This window comes from Tachyglossus aculeatus, chromosome 21 (assembly GCF_015852505.1).
Source record: "Tachyglossus aculeatus isolate mTacAcu1 chromosome 21, mTacAcu1.pri, whole genome shotgun sequence".
NCBI lineage: Eukaryota > Metazoa > Chordata > Mammalia > Monotremata > Tachyglossidae > Tachyglossus > Tachyglossus aculeatus.
Window position 1 is genome coordinate 45,516,514 of NC_052086.1, and position 23,624 is coordinate 45,540,137.

The 23,624-nt window shown below is 53.6% G+C and overlaps 1 protein-coding gene across 1 annotated transcript in view; it reads right to left on the minus strand.

Annotated features, from left to right (window-relative positions):
• CASKIN1 (CASK interacting protein 1) overlaps positions 1–23,624 on the minus strand; it is an 88,509-nt gene that overhangs the window by 29,395 nt on the left and 35,490 nt on the right. The window contains 9 exon segments of the mRNA XM_038762623.1: positions 4,415–4,532; positions 5,870–5,964; positions 6,066–6,174; positions 6,781–6,889; positions 8,757–8,887; positions 9,170–9,265; positions 10,023–10,168; positions 10,328–10,425; positions 13,667–13,718. Coding sequence (XP_038618551.1) covers positions 4,415–4,532; positions 5,870–5,964; positions 6,066–6,174; positions 6,781–6,889; positions 8,757–8,887; positions 9,170–9,265; positions 10,023–10,168; positions 10,328–10,425; positions 13,667–13,718 — 954 coding nt within the window.

The following is a 23,624-nucleotide window of genomic DNA, read 5'->3' on the forward strand; positions in this document are numbered from 1 at the left end:
CCCCCAGCCCCCCTCGACCTCAGCCCCCGGGAAAGCCCACTCTCTGCCAGCATTCTGGTTTCCCCTCCGGTCATCAAGACACCCAGCCAGGACTGCTTTAAACTTTGGGCCAAGAAGGAGGGTGCCCGGGACACCACGGACGAACCCCAGGGCTGACTATCGGCCCCCCCATTCCCCTGAGGACCACTGCAAGAGGGGTGAACTTGGCGGGACCCCCAGCGAGAACCACCCCCGGCCTAGGGTCCCCAGGAGCCCCCACTCCCCCAGCACCCCAGACCCTCCCCCACAGACACCGGACCCCAGCTTCTGCCATGGCCCCCACTACACCTGACTCTCAAACACCCACACACCCACAGATACCAACACTGCAGCCACAACAGATTCACACAGCTCTGGACACACACGGGCCCACAGGGAACAGGGAGAGTTCAGACGTGTGCCAAACACAAAGGCATGGACATGGGAACATGGCGAGGAACCCTGGACAATGACCTCCAAAGTCAGATGCCATCAAACATATACGTGGTTAGACTGAAGCAAAATAGCACACAACAAATAAACTCTGGCAGGGAATGTCACTGTTTATTGTTGTATTGTACTTTCCCAAGCATTTAGTACAGTGCTCTGCACACAGTAAGCGCTTAATAAATATGATTGAATGAATGAATGTAGACACACAACACACTAAAACACAATAATTTACGAGCACAGTCATGTTGGCAGACACGACACACTCACAGACACAGTAGCATTGTCATGCACAGACGCAACCATATAAACAGACACACGCAGATACAGTAACACACACATACACATTACAGACTCATTCATATAGACTTCAGTGACACACAGTAACCCTCACACACAGACACACATTACAGCCACATAGACATAGTGACATTTGCACACAGACATAACCATATAAATGGTGACATGCATTCATTCATTCATTCATTCAATTGTATATTTATTGAGAGCTTACTGTGTGCAGAGCACTGTACTAAGCGCTTGGGAGAGTACAATACAACAATAAATGGTCACATTCCCTGCCCACAACAAGTTCATAGTCTAGAGGGAGGGGAGGCAGACATCAATAGAAATAAATAAAATTACAGATATGTACCTAAGTGCCGTGGGGCTGGGAGTGGGGAAGAGCAAAGGGAGTGAGTCAGAGTGACACAGAAGGGAGTGGGAGATGAGGAAAAGTGAGACTTAATCTGAGAAGGCCTCTTGGAGGAGATGTGCCTTCAATAAGGCTTTGGAAGGGGGGAGAGTCATTGTCTGGAGGATTTGAGGAGGGAGGGCATTTCAGGCCAGCGGTAGGATGTGGCCAGGGGTCGGCGGCGGACAGGCGACATCAAGGCACAGTGAGAGATTAGCACCAGAGGAGTGAAGAGTGCGGGCTGGATTGTAGAAGGAGAGAAGTGAGGTGAGGTAGGAAGGGAGAGCTTTAAAGGCAACGGTGAGGAGTTTTTGTCTGAGGTGGAGGTGGATGGGCAACCACTGGAGGTTTTTGAGGAGCGGAGTGATACGTCCTGAATGTTTTTGTAGATAAATGATCCGGGCAGCAGAGCGAAGTATGGACTGGAGTAGGGAGAGACAGGACATACAGACACAGCCATAGGCACAGTTACACACAGAGAGACACCGTAACACTGTCACACACAGCCACATATTACAGATCCAGTCATATAAAGTCCTCAAAAATCTCCAGTGGCTACCAGTCAACCTACACATCAAGAAAAAATTCCTCACTCTCGGCTTCAAGGCTCTCCGTCCCCTCGCCCCCTCCTACTTCACCTCCCTTCTGTCCTTCTCCAGCCCAGCCCACACCCTCCACTCCTCTGCCGCCGCTAACCTCTTCACTATACCTCGTTCTCACCTGTCCCGCCGTCTACTCCCAGCCCATGTCCTCCCCCTGGCCTGGAATGTCCTACCTCCACATATCCGCCAAGCTAGCTCTCTTTCTCCCTTCAAAGCCCTACCGAGAGCTCACCTCCTCCAGGAGGCCTTCCCAGACTGAGCCTCCTTTTTCCTCTCCTCCTCCCCATCCCCCCCAACCCTACCTCCTTCCCATTCCCACAGCACCTGCATATAAAGTTTGTACAGATTGATTACTCTATTTATTTTACTTGTACATATTTACTATTCTATTTATTTTGTTAATGATTATCATCAATCATATTTATTGAGCACTTATCTAGCTTTACTTCTATTTATTCTGATGACTTGACACCTGTCCACATGTTTTGTTCTGTTGTCTGTCTCCCCCTTCTAGACTGTGAGCCCGTTGTTGGGTAGGGACCATCTCAATATGTTGCCAACTTGTACTTCCCAAGTGCTTAGTACAGTGCTCTGCACACAGTAAGCGCTCAATTAATATGATTGAATGAATGAATGAATGAATATAAATACAGTGACATACATGTTGACACAGTAACACCGTCACACAGACACACATTGCAGAAACAGCCATAAAGTCACAGTAACATATACACTGATACAGTAACACACAGACACACACTCAGACTTAGCCATATGGACCGTGTCAGACACACACAGGCAGATATAGAATCATACATTCATAACACACTCACAGAGAGACAAAGACAGCTACAAAAGCAAAATAACAGTCAAGAAGACAGACATAGTAACACGGAAATCCAAAGACAGAATGTAACACCCCCACATTCTTGGCAAGTCTGTTCAGACACAAACTCTCACACGCTCTCTAGGGGTGCCTTGGTTGGATAAGAGGCACTGTAATAATTGTGCTATTTTAAGCGCTCACTATATCCCAAACACTGTATTTTTACTAAGCGCCGGAGTACATACAGAATAATCAGGTCCTACATGGGGCTCACAGCTTAGGAGGGAGAACGGGCATCAGAGAAGCAGCATGGTGCAGTGAAAAGAGTACAGGTTTGGGAGTCAAAGGTCATGGCTTCTAATCCCAGCTCCGCCACTTGTCTGCTGTGTGACTTTGGGCAAGTCACTTAACTTCTCTGTGCCCTGGTGACTTCATCTGTAAAATGGGGATTAAGACTGTGAGCCCCACGTGGGACAACCTAATCACCTTGTATCCCCCCACAGCACTTAGAGCAGTGCTTCGCACATAGTAAGCTCTTAACAAATATCATTATTATTATTATTATTGAATTCCCATTTTACAGGTGAGAAAATTGAGACACAGATAAGTGACGACTTGCCTGAAGTCACACAGCAGGTAAGTGGTTGCCACCCCAATCTTGTGCCTGGACCCTGAATCCCAGATTCCCCAGTCCATCAGCACTTAGAGCAGTGCATGGCTATAGTAAGCACTTAACAAATACCGTCATAATTATTATCTCTTCCCTGTTGCTTCTGAGAAGCAGCCTAGCCTAATGGATAGTTCTCAGGCCTGAGAGTCAGAAGGACCTGGGTACTAGTCCCAGCTCCACCACCTGTCTCCTGTGTGACCTTAGGCAAGTCATTTAACTTTCTTGTGCCTTAGTTACCTTGTCTGTAAAATGGGGATTAAGACCGTGAACCTCCAACCCAGTTATCTTGTATCTACTCCAGTGCTTAGCACAGTGCCTGACACATAATCCCTTAACGAATACCACAGTTATTATTATTATTCCCCTTCCTACTCACCTCCCAACACGCACCTAGGAGACCCTAATGCAAATCAATTTGGTCTCTACTCTCCCCTATCCAAAGTCCAAAAACCAACCATCGTTCTCACCGTAACCCCTGACCCTGGAGCTAACCTTAACCCCTGGCCCTAACCCTAGCCCCAGTCATTCCCAGTAACCTAGCCCAGACCCTAACTTTAACCCTAATCCTTTACCCTTGGTGAGCAACTAATTTTGCTTTTTGACAGGCCATCTGGGGGGTTTGCTCTGGTTTGGATTGGCCTCCGACCGTTCATCAGCAGACAGCCTTATCACCTCCCCCAAATCAAGCATCCCTCAAACGGGGTCCACAGAACCAGGAGCCGAGCCCACTCCCCAGCCTGCATCCTTCCCCCGGGTCAACATATGCCCCTGCCACAAGCCCTGCCTGGCCCTCGCTGTTGGCCAAAGCCCAGGTAGAGCCGACACTGAAGGGAGGGAGGAGAGACGGGGGACAGAATTGGGGGTGAGGACATGAATCAGGGCAGAGTCAGGGTTTGAGTCAAGTCGGGGTCAGGGCCAACATCTGGGGGTGTCAGGTCTATGGGATGTTTGCTGATCAGAGAGATGGGCCCCTGCACAGACTAGACGCGGGCCGGGCAGTGGTGGGACCAGGGGGTGAGGGGAGCTGGGGGAGGACCCGTTTCCTGGGCCCCCGACCACATGACCACAGGGAACTGTGAGTGGTCAGTGGTCCCCCAGCCTCCAGGGAGCCACCCGGGATGCTGGGACCAGAAGGGTGATGGGGGGAGAGTTGCCTGTTCGTTTGCTGATGGCCTCCACCAGGGTGGACGGGAAGTAGCCCACACGGTCGTTACCGGTCCGGTTGTCATGGATACAGCCCTTCCAGCGGCCGTCCGGATGCTGCTCTAGAACCTGCGGTGAGGGACGGATGGGTCAGGGGGGTTGAGGGGGTCTTGGGGTGGAGTCTCTGTCAGTGTTGGGGTAAGATGCCAAGAGTCCCCTCACCCACCCCACAGCCTGGCAGGGGCAAAATGAGGAAGGGTCCAGCCCAATGTCCTCCCCACTCCCTGGTTCTGTGCCTGCCTGAGATTTTTTTTTAATGGTATTTGTTAAGCACTTATTATGTACCAGGCACTGTACTAAGCACTGGGGTAGATATTAGCTAATCAGGCTGGATACGGTCCATGTCCCACATGGGGCTCACAGTCTTATTCCCCATTTTACAGTTGAGGGAACTGAGGCCCAGAGAAGTGTAGTGGCTTGCCCAAGGTCACCCAGCACCACGGTCCTCCTGATTCCCAGGCCTGTGCCCCATCCATTAGGCCACACTGCTTCCTGAGATTTCTAGGGTCACCCGGAGCCCCCCACCCAAGTCTCCTATCCTGACCCCCCCATAGCTGAGGAAAAGAAGGGGGGCAGGTTGTCACACTCCCCCTCCCTCTCCTAGCTCCTCAGCTGTTGGGCTTAGTAGCTGCTCCAGCTCCTTTACCCTGGTACGCTAGCCTGGTGCACCAGTTGGCTGGAGGCCATACTCAAGCCCATTAGGGTGGGAGGAAAGGAGGAGAAAGAAGGAGGGGTTAGAGGGGTGGGGAGGCAGGGCAGGGAGCCTTAGGTCTTTGAGCAGATGCAGGGTCAGGGCCTGAATGGCCTCAGTCTGTCATGGAGTGATAATGATTATGGTACTTGTTAAGTGCTTACTATGTGCCGAGCACTGTTCTAAGCACTGGGGAAGATACAAGTTAATCAGGTTGGACACAGTCCCTGTCCCGCATGGAGCTCACAGTCTTAATCCCCATTTTACAGATGAGGAAACTGAGGCCCAGAGAAGTGACTTGCCTAAGGTAACACACCGGACAAGTGGTGGAGGCAGGATTAGAAACCAGGTCCTTTTTTTTAATGGCATTTATTAAGCGCTTACTATGTGCAAAGCACTGTTCTAAGCGCTGGGGTGGTTACAGGGTGATAATGATCAGATTGTCCCACGGGGGGCTCACAGTCCTAATCCCCATTTCACAGATGAGGAAACTGAGGCCCAGAGAAGAGAAGTGACTTGCCCAAGTGGCAAGTGGCGGAGGCAGGATTAGAACCCAGGTCCTTCTGACTCCCAGGCTCCTGTTCTATCCACTAAGCCACACTGCTCCTCTAAGTAGAGTGGATGTGATCCCCAGTCCCTGGCTCCCCAGGGGCCTCAACCAGTCCCTTCCCATTGCAACCGACTTCTCCACTCCCAGCCTCGTCCGTCTACTCACAGTGATGACGTCTCCGGCCTTGACGTTGAGGCTGGTCAGGTCGTAGTTGTTGCAGTAATCCTTCACGGCCCGCACCTGGAGAGCCGCTGAAGCTTCTAGGACACAAACAGGCCCTTAGTGCCTAGGTGATGCCTATGCACCCCTCTCCCTAGACCCCTACCCTCCCACAGCCCCAGGACCCCAGCGCGGCCCCAACCTCGGAGCAGCTGTTTGATCTCGCGGCCGGCCTGGGAGGTGGTGAACTGGTTGACGATGTCCAGTGCCGTCTGGCTGTAGGTGTTCCTCACGTGAGCATTGATCCCGCTCTGGGCAGGGCGGGAAGGGGAGGTGGGCAACGCAGACCAGTCAACTCGGCACGGCAGGAGCAGGTGGGGAGGGGGCATCTTGGACCACTCAACTCAAGATGGCAGGATCCAGAGAGGTCTCGGTAGGTTCAGGTTGGCAGGGGCCAGGGTGGGGTAAGGGGTGTCGAGCCAGTAAGCTCAGGGTGGCAGGAAGTAGGGGGTGGGGAGGGTGTCTTGGACCAGTTAGGAGCAAGAGGAGTCTTGGTCCAGTCAGCTTGGGATGGTAGGAGCTGGGGGTGGAGGTGGGGATCTTGGACAAGTCAGCTCGGAACAGGCCGGGGAGGGGAGGGGGGATTCTTCACAGCAGGCCACGGAACACCCTCCTTAGGGGTGGTGCCTGGGGGCCACAGAGGGCCTGACTCTGCTGGGTTAGATCCTGGAGTCCTGGAGAGTGGGCAGGACTGGGGGCAGGGACTAGGTAACTGAGGGCATGGGGCACAGGGCAGGGAAGACTTGCCTAGGCGGCAGCCAAGAGGGGACCGAAGGCTCCTAAAGGGGCGAGTGTGGCCGAGGGTGCCGGCTCTGGACTGGGCCGAGGAAGGCCAGGGTAGGCTGAAGGTGTCTCACCTCCAGCAACAGTCGCACCACCTCCGTCTTCCCGCAGAGAGCGGCCTCGTGGAGCGCCGTGCCCGCCTTGGTCTGCCGGTTAATGTCGATGCCCGCCTGCAGCAGGAGCCTGCGGGCAGGCACGGGACTGGCTGGGGTCGGGGCACCGCTGAGCAAGGGAGGAGGGAGTGGGCTTGCAGGCCAGCAGTCTGGGCGTCGGGGTGGAGGCCGGTGGCCCAGGGTGGTCCCAGGGGGCTACGAGGCTGGGGATCTGGCTGGGAGCTGGGGACTGGGGTGGTTCCAGGGGGCTGTGGTGTTGGAGATCTGGCTGGGGGATGGAAGAGGGGATGGTCCCAGGGTTTGTGGGGCTGCAGACAGGGTAGTTCCAGAGAGCTGTGAGGCTGGGAATCTGGCTGGGCGCTGCGGTGTTCCCAGGGGGGATTGGTGGGCTGGGGGCTGGGGGCCAGGGTGCTCCCAGGGGGCCGGGGGGCTATGGATCTAGCTGGAGACTGAGGGCTGGGATGGTCCAGGGGGCTTGTGGGGCTGGGGGCCAAGGTGGTCCCAGAATATATGTCTAGGGGCCAGTCCATGGGCTGCAGGAATCGGAGCTGAGGTGGGGGATGGGCTCCGGGAGCTGGAGCCTGGAGTTGGGGTGAGCCTGGGGCTTTGCAGGAATGGGCCCAGGCTGGGAGAGCACAGAGCTGGGCAGGTCTCCAAGGCTTTCACCCAACTCCAGGCCCAGATGGTCTTCCTTCCCCCACATCCTGCCCCCCATCCCCCACCTCCAACGACTTTGTCCGCCCTCCAGCTTCCCAAGCCCCTGGAAAATTTCCAAAAGGCTGGCTCCGCTCTCCCCAGCCCCTTGCCAGTTGCCTTGGCAGGAGGGGGCTAGAAGTTTCCCCGGGATGGGGAGAAGGCCCTGCAGTGGAGAGGCTGGGGAATTCTGGGCAGGACTTAGGGGGGCAGATAGTGGGACAGAGAGAAGGGGGACAGAGGGATGGGGAAAGCAGGGCACTGCAGGGCAAGGCCCCACACAGGCAGAGAAAACCCCTGGGTACAAGAGCAGGCTGCCATATTTGATCAGATAAGGGCTGGATTGGAATCTCGTTACGGGCAGGGGATGTAACTACCAACGCTGTTGCATCGTACTCACACAAGCACTTAGTACAGTGCTCTGCACGAGAAGCAGTGTGGCTTAGTGGAAAAAGCATGGGATTGGGAGTCAGAGGACGTGGGTTCTAATCCTGGCTCTACCACTTGTCTGCTGTGTGACCTTGGGCAAGCCACTTAACTTCTCTGTGCCTCAGTTACCTCATCCGGAAAATGGGGATTAAGACTGTGAGCCCTAAGTGGGACAACCTGATTACCTTATATCTACCCTGGAACAGTGCTTGGAAAATAATTACCTTATATCAGGTAACCCCAGCACTTAAAACAGTGCTTGGCACATAGTAAGCGCTTAATAAATACCATAGTTATAATTCTTATTAATAAATACCATTGATTGACCATTTGGTTGGAACATGCCTATCAAGTCTGTTATACTGTACTTTCCCAAGAGCTTAGTACAGTGTTCTGCACACAGTAAGCACTCAATAAATACCACTGATTGATTGATGGGTTGATAAGCGTTCCTAGCCCATTCTGCCCCCCCATCAGTTCCTCCAACCTCTGCCCGTTTCCACCCCTGCCAGCTTCCTGCCCTACCCTAAAGAAGCAACGTGGCTCAGTGGAAAGAGCCCGGGCTTGGGAGTCAGAGGTCATGGGTTCTAATCCTGGCTCCAATACATGGCTGCTGTGTGACCTTGGGCAAGTCACTTAACTTCTCTGTGCCTCAGTTCCCTCATCTGTAAAATGGGGATTAAGACTGTGAGCCCCACGTAGGACAACCTGCTAACACTGTATCCCCCCAGCGCTTAGAACAGTGCTTCGCACATAGTAAGTGCTTCGCAAATGCCATTATTATTTTTATTATTACCCCCAACACCCGTCCACACCTGATGATGTCGATGTGGCCATTCTTGGCGGCCAGGTGCAGGGGACTGGTCCCGTTGGGATCGGCCGAGTCCCCAGCCTTGGGCTCCAGCAGGGCTGCGCACATGTTGCTGCTTAGCAACAGCTGCACCACCTGGGCCGGAAGGGATGGGGGTCAAAGGGGGCGGGGGGCCCCCAAGGGCAGAGCTCATATCCCAGTCCATCCCATCCCCAGCCAGGCGGCGAGGAAGTTTGGGGTCATTTCAAGGAGCCAAACTCTGCCTCTCTGCTCCCCCAGCTCCCTTCAGTGCCCACTCTCCACCCCATCAGGACCCCTCCAGCCCTTCCCAGAGCCCCTCCACCGGCCCCTCCTGCCCCCCAGAGTCCAGGTGTCAGGTGACCCCATGCATCCCCTGCGGCCAGAGAGGAGACTTACCCCAACCCGGCCAAACTCACAGGCCAAGTCCAGTGGGGTCTTCCCGGAGTTGTCCACAATACAAGGGTTGGACTGATGCTGAAGCAGCATCTCCGACTGGTGGGGGTGAGGGATGGGGAGAGGCGGAGTTAGAGCCCATCCATCCCCTTCAGACTGGGCATCCCTGGGCACGGGGCAGGGAAGACTTGCTCCCTGGGGCCTCCCTTTTCCTGTCCCTCCTTTCCTCTCACCCATCCTGAGCCCCACACCTAGCCTGGTACAGGAGAACCCCTGGAATTGGGCAGAGGGAACCGAGAGAGAGAGGGAAAGGAGAAAGGAGTGGGGAGAAGGGAGGAGGGAAAAAGAAAGAAACAGGGAAAAGGAGAGGGAGAAGGCCGAGGCCAGCAAACTTCGAGCTGGAAAGCCACAGATTGGGGAATCAATTTAGCCTAAAGGAGAGTCCGGAGTAAGGCATCTGGAGTCCCAGGTTCTACTCTCGGTGATCCAATTGGCCTGCTGTGTGACCTTGGGCAAATCATTTACCCTCTCTGGGCCTCATTTTCCTCCTCTGTAAAATGGGAGCTAAGATTCCTGCTCTCCCTCTTAGAACAGTGCTTGACACATATAAGCTCTTAACAAGTAAATACCATAATTCTTAGACTATGAGACCCGTGAGGACAGGGTCTATGTCCGACCTGGTCATTCTGAATCTGCCCTAGCACTGAGCACAGTACTTGGCACAGAGTAGGTGCTGAATCTGTGCCCCTTCTCTCTCCATGCACCACCCCCAGACACTTCCCCACCCCATAATGGCCAATTCTGCCCTGGACTCCTCTGGCCCCGGCTGGGGGCCCCCCAGTCGCCGGCCCCTCACCACATCATAGTGGCCATGCTGGGCTGCCAGGTGTAGGGGGATGTGTCCCTCGTCGGATGGGATGTTGACGGCGGAGCCGGCCTTCAACACCAGCTTCATGGGGTCCTTCTTGCCCTGCCAGGCAGCATAGTGCAGAGGCCGCATACCTGTATTGGAGGGGTTGGGGGATCAGAGGGGCGGGCTCAGAGGGCAGGGTCCCGCCGGGGGTGGGGAGAGGGACAGGGGCAGGTCACAGGCCTGCTCACCAGCACCGCCAGCCCACCTGCCCACCTCTGACGCCCGACCCCTGAGCCCGGCCACCTTACCTTTGTTGTCTTTGATGTCCACAGCGGCCTGAGCCTCCAAGAGCAGCCCGATGAGCTCCGTGTTGCCATTGAGGGCGGCGTGGTGGAGGGCTGAGAACCTGGGGGGGGGGGGGGCGGGAGGGGCCATCAGAGACCCCCAAAGGACTGAGGGTCCCCCTACTTTCAGTCCCCCCTCCTGCTGTTCCAGCCCAGCCCTTCCCCCTTTCCAGGCCGTACTGGAACTTCATACACCCACACCCCTTTCCCGATTTTCTCTGCCCCCCGCTCCTACACTCCTCCAAGCCGGCAGGGATGGAAAGGGACAGAGGTTGGAGGAACCGATGCGGGGGCAGAACGGGCCAGGCACTGTACTAAGCGCTGGGGTGAATGCAAGCAAATTGGTTTGGACACAGTCTCTGTCCTACATGGGGCTCATAGTCTCCATCCCCATTCTACAGGCAAGGTAACTGAGCCACAGAGAAGTGAAGTGACTTCCCCAAGGTCACGCAACAGACAAGTGGCAGAGTCGGGATTAGAACCCATGACCTTCTGACTCCCAGGACCGTGCTCTATCCACTATGCCACGCTGCTTCTCTATTTACTATGCCATGCTGCTTCTCTACTGACTGTACTGTACTTTGCCAAGCACTCAGTACAGTTCTCTACACAAAGGACCCAATAAATGCTCTTGATTGCTAAGGGGAACAAGAGAGTAGAAAGCTGGCTCTGTGGAGGCTCTCAATCATTTATTGAGCACTTATTGTGTGCCAAGCACTGTACTAAGCACTTCGGAGAGTACAATATAACAATAGACAGATTCCTTGTCCGCAGCGAGTATGAAAGTGGATGGGATCACAAATGCCATGGGTGGATGTGAGGGCATCAGTACAGGAGTGGCACCAGAGTGCTGAGGAGTCTATAGTCTAAAGTCAACTAGGTATTTTCTCCCAGCATTTAGTACAGTGCTCTGCACACCATAAGCACTTAATAAATACTATTTTTAGTACCCTGTACTAACCGCTGGGATAGATACAAGATCATCAGGTTGGACACAGTCCCTATCCCACAGAGGGCTCGCAGTATTAATCCCCATTTTGCAGATGAGGTAACTGAGGCACAGAGAAGTTAAGTGACTTGCCTAAGATCACACATCAGACAAGAAGTGGAGTCAGGATTAGAACCCAGGTCTTCTAACTCCCAAGCCCGTGCTCTTTCCACTCGGTCGTGCTGTTTCTCAAATTGCTATTATTATTATTGTTATTACAAGAGCTTAGAGACCTGAGTTTCTCTGGGCTGTAAACTCTCTCATGGGCAGGGAACATGTCTACTAACTTCTCTGTACCACAGTGTCCTCATCCTGTAAAACAGGGATTCAGTTCCTGCAGTTCTTCCTAATTAGACTTGAGCCCCTATTGGGACAGGGACTGTGTCCATCCTGATTATCTTGTATCTGCCCCAGAGCTTAGAACAGTGCTTAGTATATAGTAAGTGCCTAACAAATACCATTATTATTACCAAATCTTTTCTAGTGTGCTCTCCAAAGCACTTAGTAGAGTGCTCTTCAGCGTGGCTCAGTGGAAAGAGCACAGGCTTTGGAGTCAGAGGTCATGGGTTCAAATCCCTGCTCCAGTAACTGTCAGCTGTGTGACTTTGGGCACATCACTTAACTTCTCTGTGCTTCAGTTACCTCATCCGTAAAATGGGGCTTAAAACTGTGATCCCCCCGTGGGACAACCTGATCATCTTGTAACCTCCCCAGCGCTTAGAACAGTGCTTTGCATATAGTAAGTTCTTAACAAATACCATCATTATTATTATTATCATAGAAGGTGCTCAAATATGATTGATTGATTGACAGAGTTGGTGGGGGCGGGGGTGATCTGGGGAGGAGAAAAATGAATCTGGGAAGGTTTCCTGGAGGAGATGTGATGTCAGGAGAGCTTTGAAGATAGGGAGAGCTGCGATCTGGAAAAGGGGAAGGGGAAGGGACAGATGGAGGAAGGAGGCGAACCAGGATTGCCAACGAGGGAGTCGAGCACGAGGCCCCATGAGCAGGTTGGCTCGAGAGGGATGAAAAGTGGGAGCTGGGGTGGGGAGGGAGATGAGAGTGGATAAATAGGAGGGAGATGGAGCTGATGGTCAGGAGTTTCTGAACAAACTGGAGCAATGGAGGAGGCTGTCCCCTCCCTTTAGCCCCTGAAAGCATCAGGGAGGACATAAGCACATACACACATACATACATGGGTTGCTAGGGAGCCATAACACGTGAAGGTGTATGCGTGTATATATATGCATATGTATATGTACAGACACACACATCCATATGCTCTCTCTCTCTTTTGCTCCCTCATCCCCTCTCCCAGCCCCACAACACTTATGTCCATATCTGTAATTTATTCATTTATGTTAATGTCTGTCTCCCCCTCTAGACTGTAAGCTCGTTATGGGCAGGGAATATGTCTGTTATATTGTTCTATCATACTCTTCCAAATGCTTAGTACAGTGCTCTGCACACAGTGAGCTCTCAATAAATACGGTTGAATGAATGAATGAATGGGGGAAACCCAAGAAGACCTGCTCTAGGCTCCAGAGATCGTGGGAGGGGCAGGGAAGGGTCTTCCTTGACTGGGGAAGATCCCTGCAGATTCCCTCTCCCTTTGGGGGTCAGCTGGCACGGGACCGGATCCAAGGTCTGAGAACAGAGGAATCCTTGGTGCTCAGGGCTGTATTACAGAAAGAGGTGCCCAGGGGCCCTAGGTCCCACCCCACACCAGGCTCAGATCTGGGAGCAGTCAGTACATCAGTCCATCATATCTATTGAGCGCCTACTGTGTGCAGAGCACTGTACTAAGTGCTAGGAGAGTACAATACAACAATGAACAAACATATTCCCTACCACAACTTGCTTACAGTCTTAAGGGGGAGACAGACATTAATATAAATAAATAAATCACAGATATGGATGTAAGTGCTGTGGGGCTGGGAGTGGGGGGTGAATATAGGGAGCAAGTCAGGATGATGCAGAAGTGAGTAGGAAAAGAGGAAAGAAGGGCTTAATAATTATGATATGTGTTAAGCACTTACTATGTGCCAGATACTGTACTAAGTGCTGGAGGGGGGGGAATATAAGCAAATCGGGTTGGACACAGTCAGAGAAGGCCTCTTGGAGGAGATGTGCCTTTTCAATAAGGCATAATAGTTCACAGAGGACCAGGCAGAGGGGTCCATGGGGTCTGTGGTCACTGGAGTGGGGCTTCCTGGTCCAGCCCCTCGCACCCTTCCTCCCTCTCACTTGGCTCAGAGAACAGAGGCCTGGGATCCTTTTCCCATATCCCCGGAGCCCCGGACCCCCACACTCACCCATCAGTGTCTTGGAAGTTGACATTCACTCTCTTGGTGGAGCCCAGGAGCTCTGTGGGAAGGAGGGAGAGAGGGTGACGGGCCGGGTGGTGGCCAGAAAGGAGCTGGGGATGGAGGAACCCAAGTGAGACCGTTGGCCCTGGGTTCATCCTCTCCTGGGGCCTGGTGGGGGTGGGGAGGAGGAGGGGATTATCCCAGGCAGGGCTGACCAGGATGCATGGAGAAAGAAGATCTGGAGCTGGTCTGGTGACAGGCTGGATGAGGCTGGGGGTGGGATGGGACAGGGACAAAGTGGGTGGGGGGTGAGAGGGCAAGAGAGGGAGGAACAGAGCTAGGGAGACTGTGAGCCCGTTGTTGGATAGGGACCATCTCTATATGTTGCCAACTAGTACTTCCCAAGCGTTTAGTACAGTGCTCTGCACACAGTAAGCGCTCAATAAACACAACTGAATGAATGAATGAATGACTGGGTTAAGCTGATAGATAAGGGGCAGGGGCAGGTCCTTGCTGATCACAGTAGAATGGAAGGGTCGATCGGAACACTGCTCTGAGGGAGAATGGGGCAACTATTACAGCCCCTTCCCGAGCCTCGCCACCTTGGGGGTATAGACATCCCACTGCCCCTCCCCCTCCAACCCAGGCCGGGATCTGCACAGGGAAGTAGAGGCCCCTGATTCTTCCTTCCATCTCTCCTGGCCTCCATCCCCACCCTTAGCACTAATAATAATAATAATAATAATGGTATTTGTTAAGCACTTACTATGTGACAAGTACCGTTCTAAGCGAGGGGTAGGTAGTAGATCATTAGGTTGGACACAGTTCCTGTCCTACATGGGGCTCACGGTTTCAATCCCTATTTTACAGATTACATAACAGACCCAGAGAAGTGAAGTGATTTGCCCCAGGTCACACAGCAGACAAGTGGCAGAGCTGGTATTAAAATCCACACCCTTTGACTCCCAAACCCCTGGTCTTGCCAGTGGGCCACACAAGCAGCGTGGCTCAGTGGAAAGAGCACGGGCTTTGGAGTCAGAGGTCATGGGTTCAAATCCCAGCTCTGCCAATTGTCAGCTGTGTGACTTTGGGCAAGTCACTTAACTTCTCTGTGCCTCAGTTACCTCATCTGTAAAATGGGGGTGAAGACTGTGAGCCCCCCGTGGGACAACCTGGTCACCTTGTAACCTCCCCAGTGCTTAGGACAGTGCTTTGCACATAGTAAGTGCTTAATAAATGCCATTATTATTATTATTATTATCATCCAATCACTCCTCCCATCATCCCAGGCTGGCTCAGAGCTCAGAGCTGAGAGAGGCCCCAAGCAGGGCCAAGGCCAGACTGGACCAGGGTCAGGGCCACGGCCAGGACTAGGGTCAGGCTAGGACAGAAATTCCTGGGGAATTATTATTTTCATAATAATAATAATAATAATGGCCACATTTGTTAAGCACTTGCTATGTGCCAAGCACTGTACAAAGCGCTGGGATAGATACAAGATAGATAGATAAGGGGCAGGAGGAGGTCCTGGCTGATCACAGTAGGATGGAAGCGTCGATCGGAACACTGCTCTGAGGGAGAATGGGGCAACTATTCCGGCCCCTTCCCGAGCCTCCCCACCTTAGGGGTATAGACATGGGGCTCACAGTCTAAGTAGGAGGGAGAACGAGAATTGAAACCCCATTTTGCAGATGAGGGATCTGAGCTACAGAGAAGGAACGTGACTTGCCCAAGGTGTCAGAGCAGGCGAGGGATGGAGCTGAGATTAGAACCTAGGTCTTTTGACACCCAGGCTCACGTTCTTTCCACTGGGCCACACTGCTACCCCAAGGGTGAATGGAGGAAGAAGGCAGGAGGGGGTGGATGTGTTGTGGGGAGGGGGCATGGAATGTTTATGTGTGTATCTAGCTTGCCTATGTGGGTATACATGTGAACTTAGCTAGGTGTACCTACCTAGGTGTAACTATGTTTGTGCCTGTGTTTATCTGGGTATTACTATGTTTGTAATGACATAGTATATTATAGTATCGTATATGTTTCCAACTTGTACTTCCCAAGCGCTTAGTACAGTGCTCTGCACACAGTAAGTGCTCAATAAATACAATTGAATGAATAATGACAATAACAACAACAATAATAATAATAGTGGTACATGTTATGTGCTGACTATGTGCGAAACACTGGGGTTGATGTAAGATAATCAGGTTGGACACAGTCCCTGTCCCACTTGGGGCTCACAGTCTAAGGAGGAGAGAGAAGGGGCACTGAATCCCCGTATTACAGATGAGGGATCTGAGGCACCGAGAAGTGAAGTGACTTGTCCAAGGTCACATAGCAGGCAAGTGGTGGAGCTGGGATAAGAATCCAGATCCGCTGACTCCCAGGCGGGCCCGGGCGTGTGTGTGTGTGTGTGTGTGTTTGTTTGCTGCCCCAGAGATGGGTCGTCAAAAGGCAGAGGCAGCCAGGACCAGGCAACAGCCAGAAGGCGGGGCAGGAATGAAGCAGGGAGCAACGTGCGCTGAATTTGCTTGGGTGCACAATTACCAGGCCGGAGGAGGAAGACCCGGGGGTGAGGCGGGCACAAGAGGAGCCGCTGTCCTAAGGGGAGCGCTTGGATGGCAGAGGAGGGGCCGTCTGCCTCAAGAAGGCGGAATCTGATTCCCAAGGAGCTAGTAGCATTCCAGAGGGGTTTGAGAAAGAACCTCCTCCCGGCTCCCAGTGGGCAGCTCCGGAGGTCTGGACCCGTGCCCCAAATGCAAGCCCACCCAAGAGATAATCTCCTGCCTCTTCCCCTTGGCATTGCTCTCATCGCGCTCGCAGCTCCCCTGGAGGGGCGGAACAAAGCGGGACTAGGCTGCTGCTCCATATGAGGCCTAGTGGGTAGAACAAGGGCCTGGAATTCAGAAGGTCATGGGTTCGAATCCCAGCTCCACCACTCATCTGCCGTGTGGCCTTGGGCAAGTCGCTTCACTTCTCTGTGCCTCAGTTCTCTCATCTGTAAAATGGGGATTAAGACTGTGGGCCTTATGTGGGACTGGGACTGTATCCAACCTGATTATCTTGTATCTACCCCAGAACTTAGAACAGTACCTGACACATAGGAAGTAAGTGCTTAATAAACACCATAATGATTATTATTATAAGAAGGACCCGGGGTGGTGAAGTAACGCCCAAGCCCAGAGGAAGCCTACTTCCCTCCTGTCCTGGCCGGACTCTTTGAGACCACACTACCCCCCCAGCCAAAGTCCCTAGAAGAACAATTGCCCCCACTGTCTCCCCTCCTACTCCCCCCCGGCCCCCCTTGAGGGAGGGGCCTCTCCTTTGGACGCCCAGACCCCTGCAGACTGTGAGCCCACTGTTGGGTAGGGACTGTCTCTATATGTTGCCAACTTGTACTTCCCAAGCGCTTAGTACAGTGCTCTGCACACAGTAAGCGCTCAATAAATACGCTTGATTGATTGATTGATTTCAGACCTCCCGTAGGCCAGACCCCAGAGAGGAGCCTCCCAGGGATTGGTGGGCCCTGGGCGTGACATCATGGGGGCCAGCGGGGTTCGGGTCACCTGCTCCGTGGTGGGAGGGGGATCCCTAGAGATGAAGCCGGACCCCTGCCTCACCCCCAAAACCCCTAGAAAGTGGTCTGGAAGGGAGGTGGGTGTCTGGGCTCAGGACTCTAAAACTCCAGAGCTGGTCCGCAGCACCCCTGGCTTTCACTGCCCGCGGTCCCCGCGCTGTTCGCACTGCCATCATCATCATCAATCGTATTTATTGAGCGCTTACTGTGTGTAGAGCACTGTACTAAGCGCTTGGGAAGTACAAGTTGGCAACATATAGAGACAGTCCCTACCCAACAGTGGGCTCACAGTCTAAAAGGGGGAGCACTGTCCACACTGGTCACGTTGTCCACACTATCTGCAGTGTCTGCACTGCCCACGCTGTCCACAGGGTCACAACACCTGCTCGGTTCACCCATCCCCAGCAGGGTGGCGGAGCAGTTCCTCTGGGCAAGAAAAAGCAACCTCTCCCTCCCTCCCCTTTCCCCTCTTCTTCCTTTTTTTTCGTTCATTCAATCCTATTTATTGAGCGCTGACTGAGAGCAGAGCACTGTACTAAGCTCTCTTCCTTGGCAAGAGCACAGGCTTGGAAGTCAGAGGTCGTGGGTTCTAGTCCCAGCTCCGCCACCTGTCTGCTGCATGATCTTGGGCAAGTCACTTAACTTCTCTGTGCCTAAATGACCTCATCTGTAAAATGGGGATTGAGACTGTGAGCTCCCTGTGGGAACAGGGACTGCGTCCAACCTGATTACCTGGAAATCTACCACAGCGCTTAGAACAGTGCTCGGCATATAGTAAGTGCTTACCAAATACCATCATTTCTTTCTTTTCCCCTTGGGATTTGGCTGTGGGGTTACTCCCTGCCCACTTCTGAAAGCTATCGGGTTGGTGAAGCCTGGGTCCCCGCCTCGGGCACTTTCCTCAACAAATCTTTTAGACTGCGAGCCCACTGTTGGGTAGGGACTGTCTCTATATGTTGCCAACTTGTACTTCCCAAGCGCTTAGTACAGTGCTCTGCACACAGTAAGTGCTCAATAAATACGATAGATGATGAAATCACTTCTGGTCAGTCACTGCCTTCGACCCCCTCAGGCGGGAGTTCGTGCTCATCAGCATGGTGAGCCCGCTGGTGGGGCAGAACTCCGGGGTTTCCACTGGGGTCCTGGGGAAGCCCTCTGTGGGCAGGAAATAGGTCTGTTGTTCTGTGCTCTCCCAAGCGCTTGGTACAGTGCTCAGCACACAGTAAGCGCTTAATAAATGACTGACTGACTGACTAATGTCTGTGTCCCCCTCTAGACTGTGAGCTCGTTGTGCGTAGAATATTGTTCTCGCCCAAGTGCTCATTATTATTATTATTATTATGGCATTTATTAAGCGCTTACTATGTGCAAAGCACTGTTCTAAGCGCTGGGGAGGTTACAAGAAGATCAGGTTGTCCCCACGGGGGGCTCACAGTTTTAACCCCCATTTTACAGATGAGGGAACTGAGGCACAGAGAAGTGAAGTGACTTGCCCAAAGTCACACAGCTGACAATTGGCGGAGCCAGGATTAGAACCCATGACCTCTGACTTCAAAGCCCGGGCTCTTTTAGTACAGTGCCCTGCACACAGTAAGCGCTCAGTAAATAAGACTGACTGACTGATTGATGCCTGTGTCCCCCTCTAGACTATGAGCTCGCTGTGGGCAGGGAATGTGCCCGTTACGTTATAGTTTCCCCAGCACTTAGTACAGTGCTCTGCACACGGTAAGCGCTCAATAGATATGATTGACCGACTGGCTGCCGGTCTCCGCAGGCTGGCACTGGTGCCTGGGAGCCCGGCCAGGAACTGTGAAGCAGCGTGGCTCAGTGGAAAGAGCCCGGGCTTTGGAGTCAGAGGTCATGGGTTCAAATCCCGGCTCCGCCAATTGTCAGCTGGGTGACTTTGGGCAAGTCACTTCACTGGGCCTCAGTTACCTCATCTGTAAAATGGGGATGAAGACTGTGAACCCCCCGTGGGACAACCTGATGGCCTTGTAACCTCCCCAGCGCCTAGAACAGTGCTTTGCACATAGTAAGCACTTAATAAATGCCATCATCATCATCATCATCAACTGTGCCCATGGCCACGGGGGTTGCTGGGGGGCACGGGGAGAGAGGGGGAGGCCTGGAGTGGGACAGGGACACCCCCAGCCCCTCCGCCGGACTGCTGGCTCCCATGACTGCCCCTGCCCCTGCTCCCCCAGCCCCTCCTATCCTCCCCCTGACCTTGGGCAGCTCTTGACCTACATCTCCCTCTGGGCTCTCACAGCTCTCCCCCCACCACCCTGCCTCTCCCCATCCTCTTCCTTGGCCACACGAAGCCACTGAGGCAGGGGAGGGGCTGGGCGGGAGTGGGTGAGGGGGCAGAACTGGGAGAAGCATCGTGGACTAGTGGCAAGAACCGAGCTTGGGAGTCAGAGGACGTGGGTTCTGATCCCTGCTCGGCTGCGGGTCTGCTGTGTGACCTTGGGCGAGTCACTTCACTTCTCTGGGACTCAGTGACCTCATCTGTAAAATGGGGATTCAGACTGTGAGCCCTACTTGGGACAACCTGTTTACCTTGTATCCCCCTATCAGCGCTTAGAACAGGGCTTGGGACATAGTAAGCGCTTAACAAATACCAACATTATTATTAATCAATCAATCAATCGTATTTATTGAGAGCTTACTGGGTGCAGAGCACTGTACTAAGCGCTTGGGAAGTACAAGTTGGCAACACAACATAATATTATTATTATTATTCCCCCCACTCCACTGCCAACCCCAGCACTTAGAACAATGCATGCCACATAGTAAGCGCATAACAAATATCATAATAATAATAATAACTGCACATGAATATCTGAGCAAAGCCCTACCTCCCCCACGAGAGGGTCAGGGAGTATTCAGTTGGGGAGGGCTCTCCTCCTCCCCATCCTCCTCCAGCCCTACCTCCTTCCCCTCCCCACAGCACCTGTATATCAATCAATCAATCAATCAATCAAATGTATTTATTGAGCACTTACTGTGTGCAGAGCACTGTACTAAGCACTTGGGAAGTACAAGCTGGCAACATATAGAGACAGTCCCTACCCAACAGTGGGCTCACAGTCTAGAAGGGGGAGACAGAGAACAAAACCAAACATACTAACAAAATAAAATAAATAGAATAGATAGGTACAAGTAAACTACATAAATAAATAGAGTAATAAATATGTACAAACATATATACATATATACAGATGCTGTGGGGAAGGGAAGGAGGTAAGATGCGGGGGATGGAGAGGGGGATGAGGGGGAGAGGAAGGAAGGGGCTCAGTCTGGGAAGGCCTCCTGGAGGAGATGAGCTCTCAGTGGGGCCTTGAAGGGAGGAAGAGAGGTATATATGTTTGTACAGATTTATTACTCTATTTATTTTACTTGTACATATTTACCATTCTATTAATTTTGTTAATGCTGTGCATCTAGCTTTATTTCTGTTTATTCTGACGACTTGACACCTGTCCACATGTTTTGTTTTGTTGTCTGTCTCCCCCTTCTAGACTATGAGCCTGTTGTTGGGTAGGGACCGTCTCTATATGTTGCCAACTTGTACTTCCCAAGCGCTGAGTACAGTGCTCTGCACACAGTAGCATTCAGTACACACAATTGAATGAATGAATGAGGGGGGGAGCAGGGGCACGGGGGAGACTGGTGCAGCCGGGGCAGTGGGTCAGGAGAGTGTGAGTGGAATGGTCCGTGCTTCTCCGGCAGGCTTGGAGAAGGCCCATGCCCCCACGGTCCTGCCCTGGTTTAGCACGGCTGCTGGCAGTTTCCCCAGGCTGCTGAAGCGCCTGCGGCGGATTGTCAGGTGTGACAGCAACCAGGCAGCACCCGTCAACACAGATCACACTACCGCAGACAGACATGGGCTCCCCCTCCGCCTCCCAGAGACTCCAGAAGGGAGTCCTGACCCGCTTATAGCAACCCTGGGCTCTGGTAAGTAAGCACTTACTATGTGTCACGCACCCGGGAAGCCAAAAGATCATCAGGCCCCTTCCCCTCTCTCCTCCCTCTCCTTTCCCCCTCGATGATGACGGCATCGTGGCTCAGTGGAAAGAGCCTGGGCTTTGGAGTCGGTGGTCATGGGTTCAAATCCTGGCTCCGTCAATTGTCAGCTGTGTGACTTTGGGCAAGTCACTTCACTTCTCTGGGCCTCAGTTACCTCATCTGTAAAATGGGGATTGACTGTGAGCCCCCCCATGGGGCAATCTGATCGCCTTGTAACTTCCCCAGCGCTCAGAACAGTGCTTTGCACATAGTAAGCGCTTAATAAATGCCATCATTATTGTTAAAAGCTTATAATGTGTCAAGCACTATTCTAAGCGCTGGGGCAGATACATGCTAATCAGGTTAGACACAGGCCCTCTCTCCTCCCTATCCTTTCCCCCTCGATGATGAGGATGATGGTATTTGTTAAGCACTTATTATGTGTCAAACACTGTTCTAAGTGCTGGGGTAGATGCAAGCAGCATGGCTCAGTGGAAAGAGCACGGGCTTTGGAGTCAGAGGTCATGGGTTCAAATCCCAGCTCCACCAATTGCCAGCTGTGTGACTTTGGGCAAGTCTTTTCACTTCTCTGTGTCTCAGTTACCTCATCTGTAAAATGGGGATTAAGACTGTGAGCCCCCCATGGGACAACCTGATCACCTTGTAACCTCCCCCATCGCTTAGAACAGTGCTTTGCACATAGTAAGTGCTTAATAAATGCTATCATTATTATGCAAGCTAATCAGGTTAGATGCAGTCCATCCCACGTGGGGCTCACAGTCTTAATCCCCATTTTACAGATGAGGGAACAGAGGCAAAGAGAAATGACTGGCCCAAGGTCACACAGCAAACAAGTGGAGTCAAGATTAGAACCCAGGACCAGGCTCTATGCTTCCCTCCCATCTTCTCGCCCATCAGCTTGTTGCCCCAGGGGCTGGGGTCCAGCAGCGAGAGGGTGCTTCCTCCTGCCCTGCCCCCACCCTCGAGGTGCCCAGGGTGGCTGGGCTGAGGTCACAGCTGGGTTGGGGTCTGCTGCTCCCCCCCTGGCCTCAGCCCCAGGAGCTGCTGACCGACTAGCCCTCACCCTTCCCAGGCCCCAGACTGAAAGTTTGTGCCGGGGGTCGGGGGTTCCCACACCCTCCGGTCCCTTCCTGCAATGGGGGAGCATATAAGTGCCCACACTGGCCTCTGTCCATCCCAGCCTCTACCAACCCTGGCCCTCACCCACCCTGGTCTCCCCACACCCCAATCTGTGCCCACCTTGGCCTGTGCCCACACCAGCCTTTGGCCACCCCGACCTCCTCTGTGAACTGATATGTGCCCACCCCAGTCTGCACCCACCCTGGCCTCCGCCACCCCAGCTGAGTGCCGCTTGACCAGACCCACAGGAGCAGCTGCTCCGGTTGCCCCTGCATGCCCCCGCCCTCTCCCCTTCTCCCACCAAAGCTGACCTTCCTCCTCGGGGTCCCCCTGCCCCCTCCTTCTGTCCAGCCCAGGCTGGCAGGGAGCCCAACCTGGCTCTGCTCCCGTGCTAAGTGGCTCCTGCAGGGCTAAATATACCGTGTTCCGGGGCCTTGGCAGGAATCTGCGTGGCACCGTCTGCTCGGTGCCGGGGGGGAGCGGCAGCGCCCGGTCCGGCCCAGACAAGGGCCCCCGAACCAGGCAGGATGGAGGCGGGTGGGCTGTCAGGCAGGCAGGCAGGCCAGAGGTGGGCAAGCAGGCAAGCAGGTCAGAGGGGGGCGGGCAAACAGGCAGGCGGGCAGGAAGGCAGACTAGAAGTGGGCAGGCAGTTGGGTGGGCCAGAGACGGGGAGACAGACAGAGAGGCAGGCCGGAGGTGGGCAGACAGACAAGCAGGCAGGCCAGAGGTGGGCAGGTAGCCATGAAGGTCGGCTGTCAGGCGGGCCAGAGGTGGGCAGACAGGCAGGCAGGCAGGCCAGAGGTGGGCAGGCAGACAGGCAGGGAGGCCGGAGGTGGACGGCCAGGCAGACAACCCAGAGGAGAGCAGGAAGGTCAGAGGTGGGCAGGCAGGCAGGCCGGCCAGATGGGTAGGTAGGCAGGCAGGTTGGAGGTGGGCAGAAAGACAGGCAAGCAGGTTGGAGGTGGACAAGCAGGTAGGCAGGCCACAGGTGGAGTAGACAGGCAGGTAGTCAGGCCAGCTCCACTCTACAGTACATGCTCTCTTCACCCTTGCCAACACACCCAGGGTTTACCAGACCGACTGATTTCCATCTCCCTGGCCCTTGTGGGGAAGGGTTGAGTTATCGGGGCAGCCACTTCAGGGCATATCCTTCTGCCCTCTCTTCCCATCACGGTGAGCCAGGATTGGGGGAGGGGACAGCCAACTCAACCCTCTGCTCAGCCCCCATCCGAGTGGGCATCC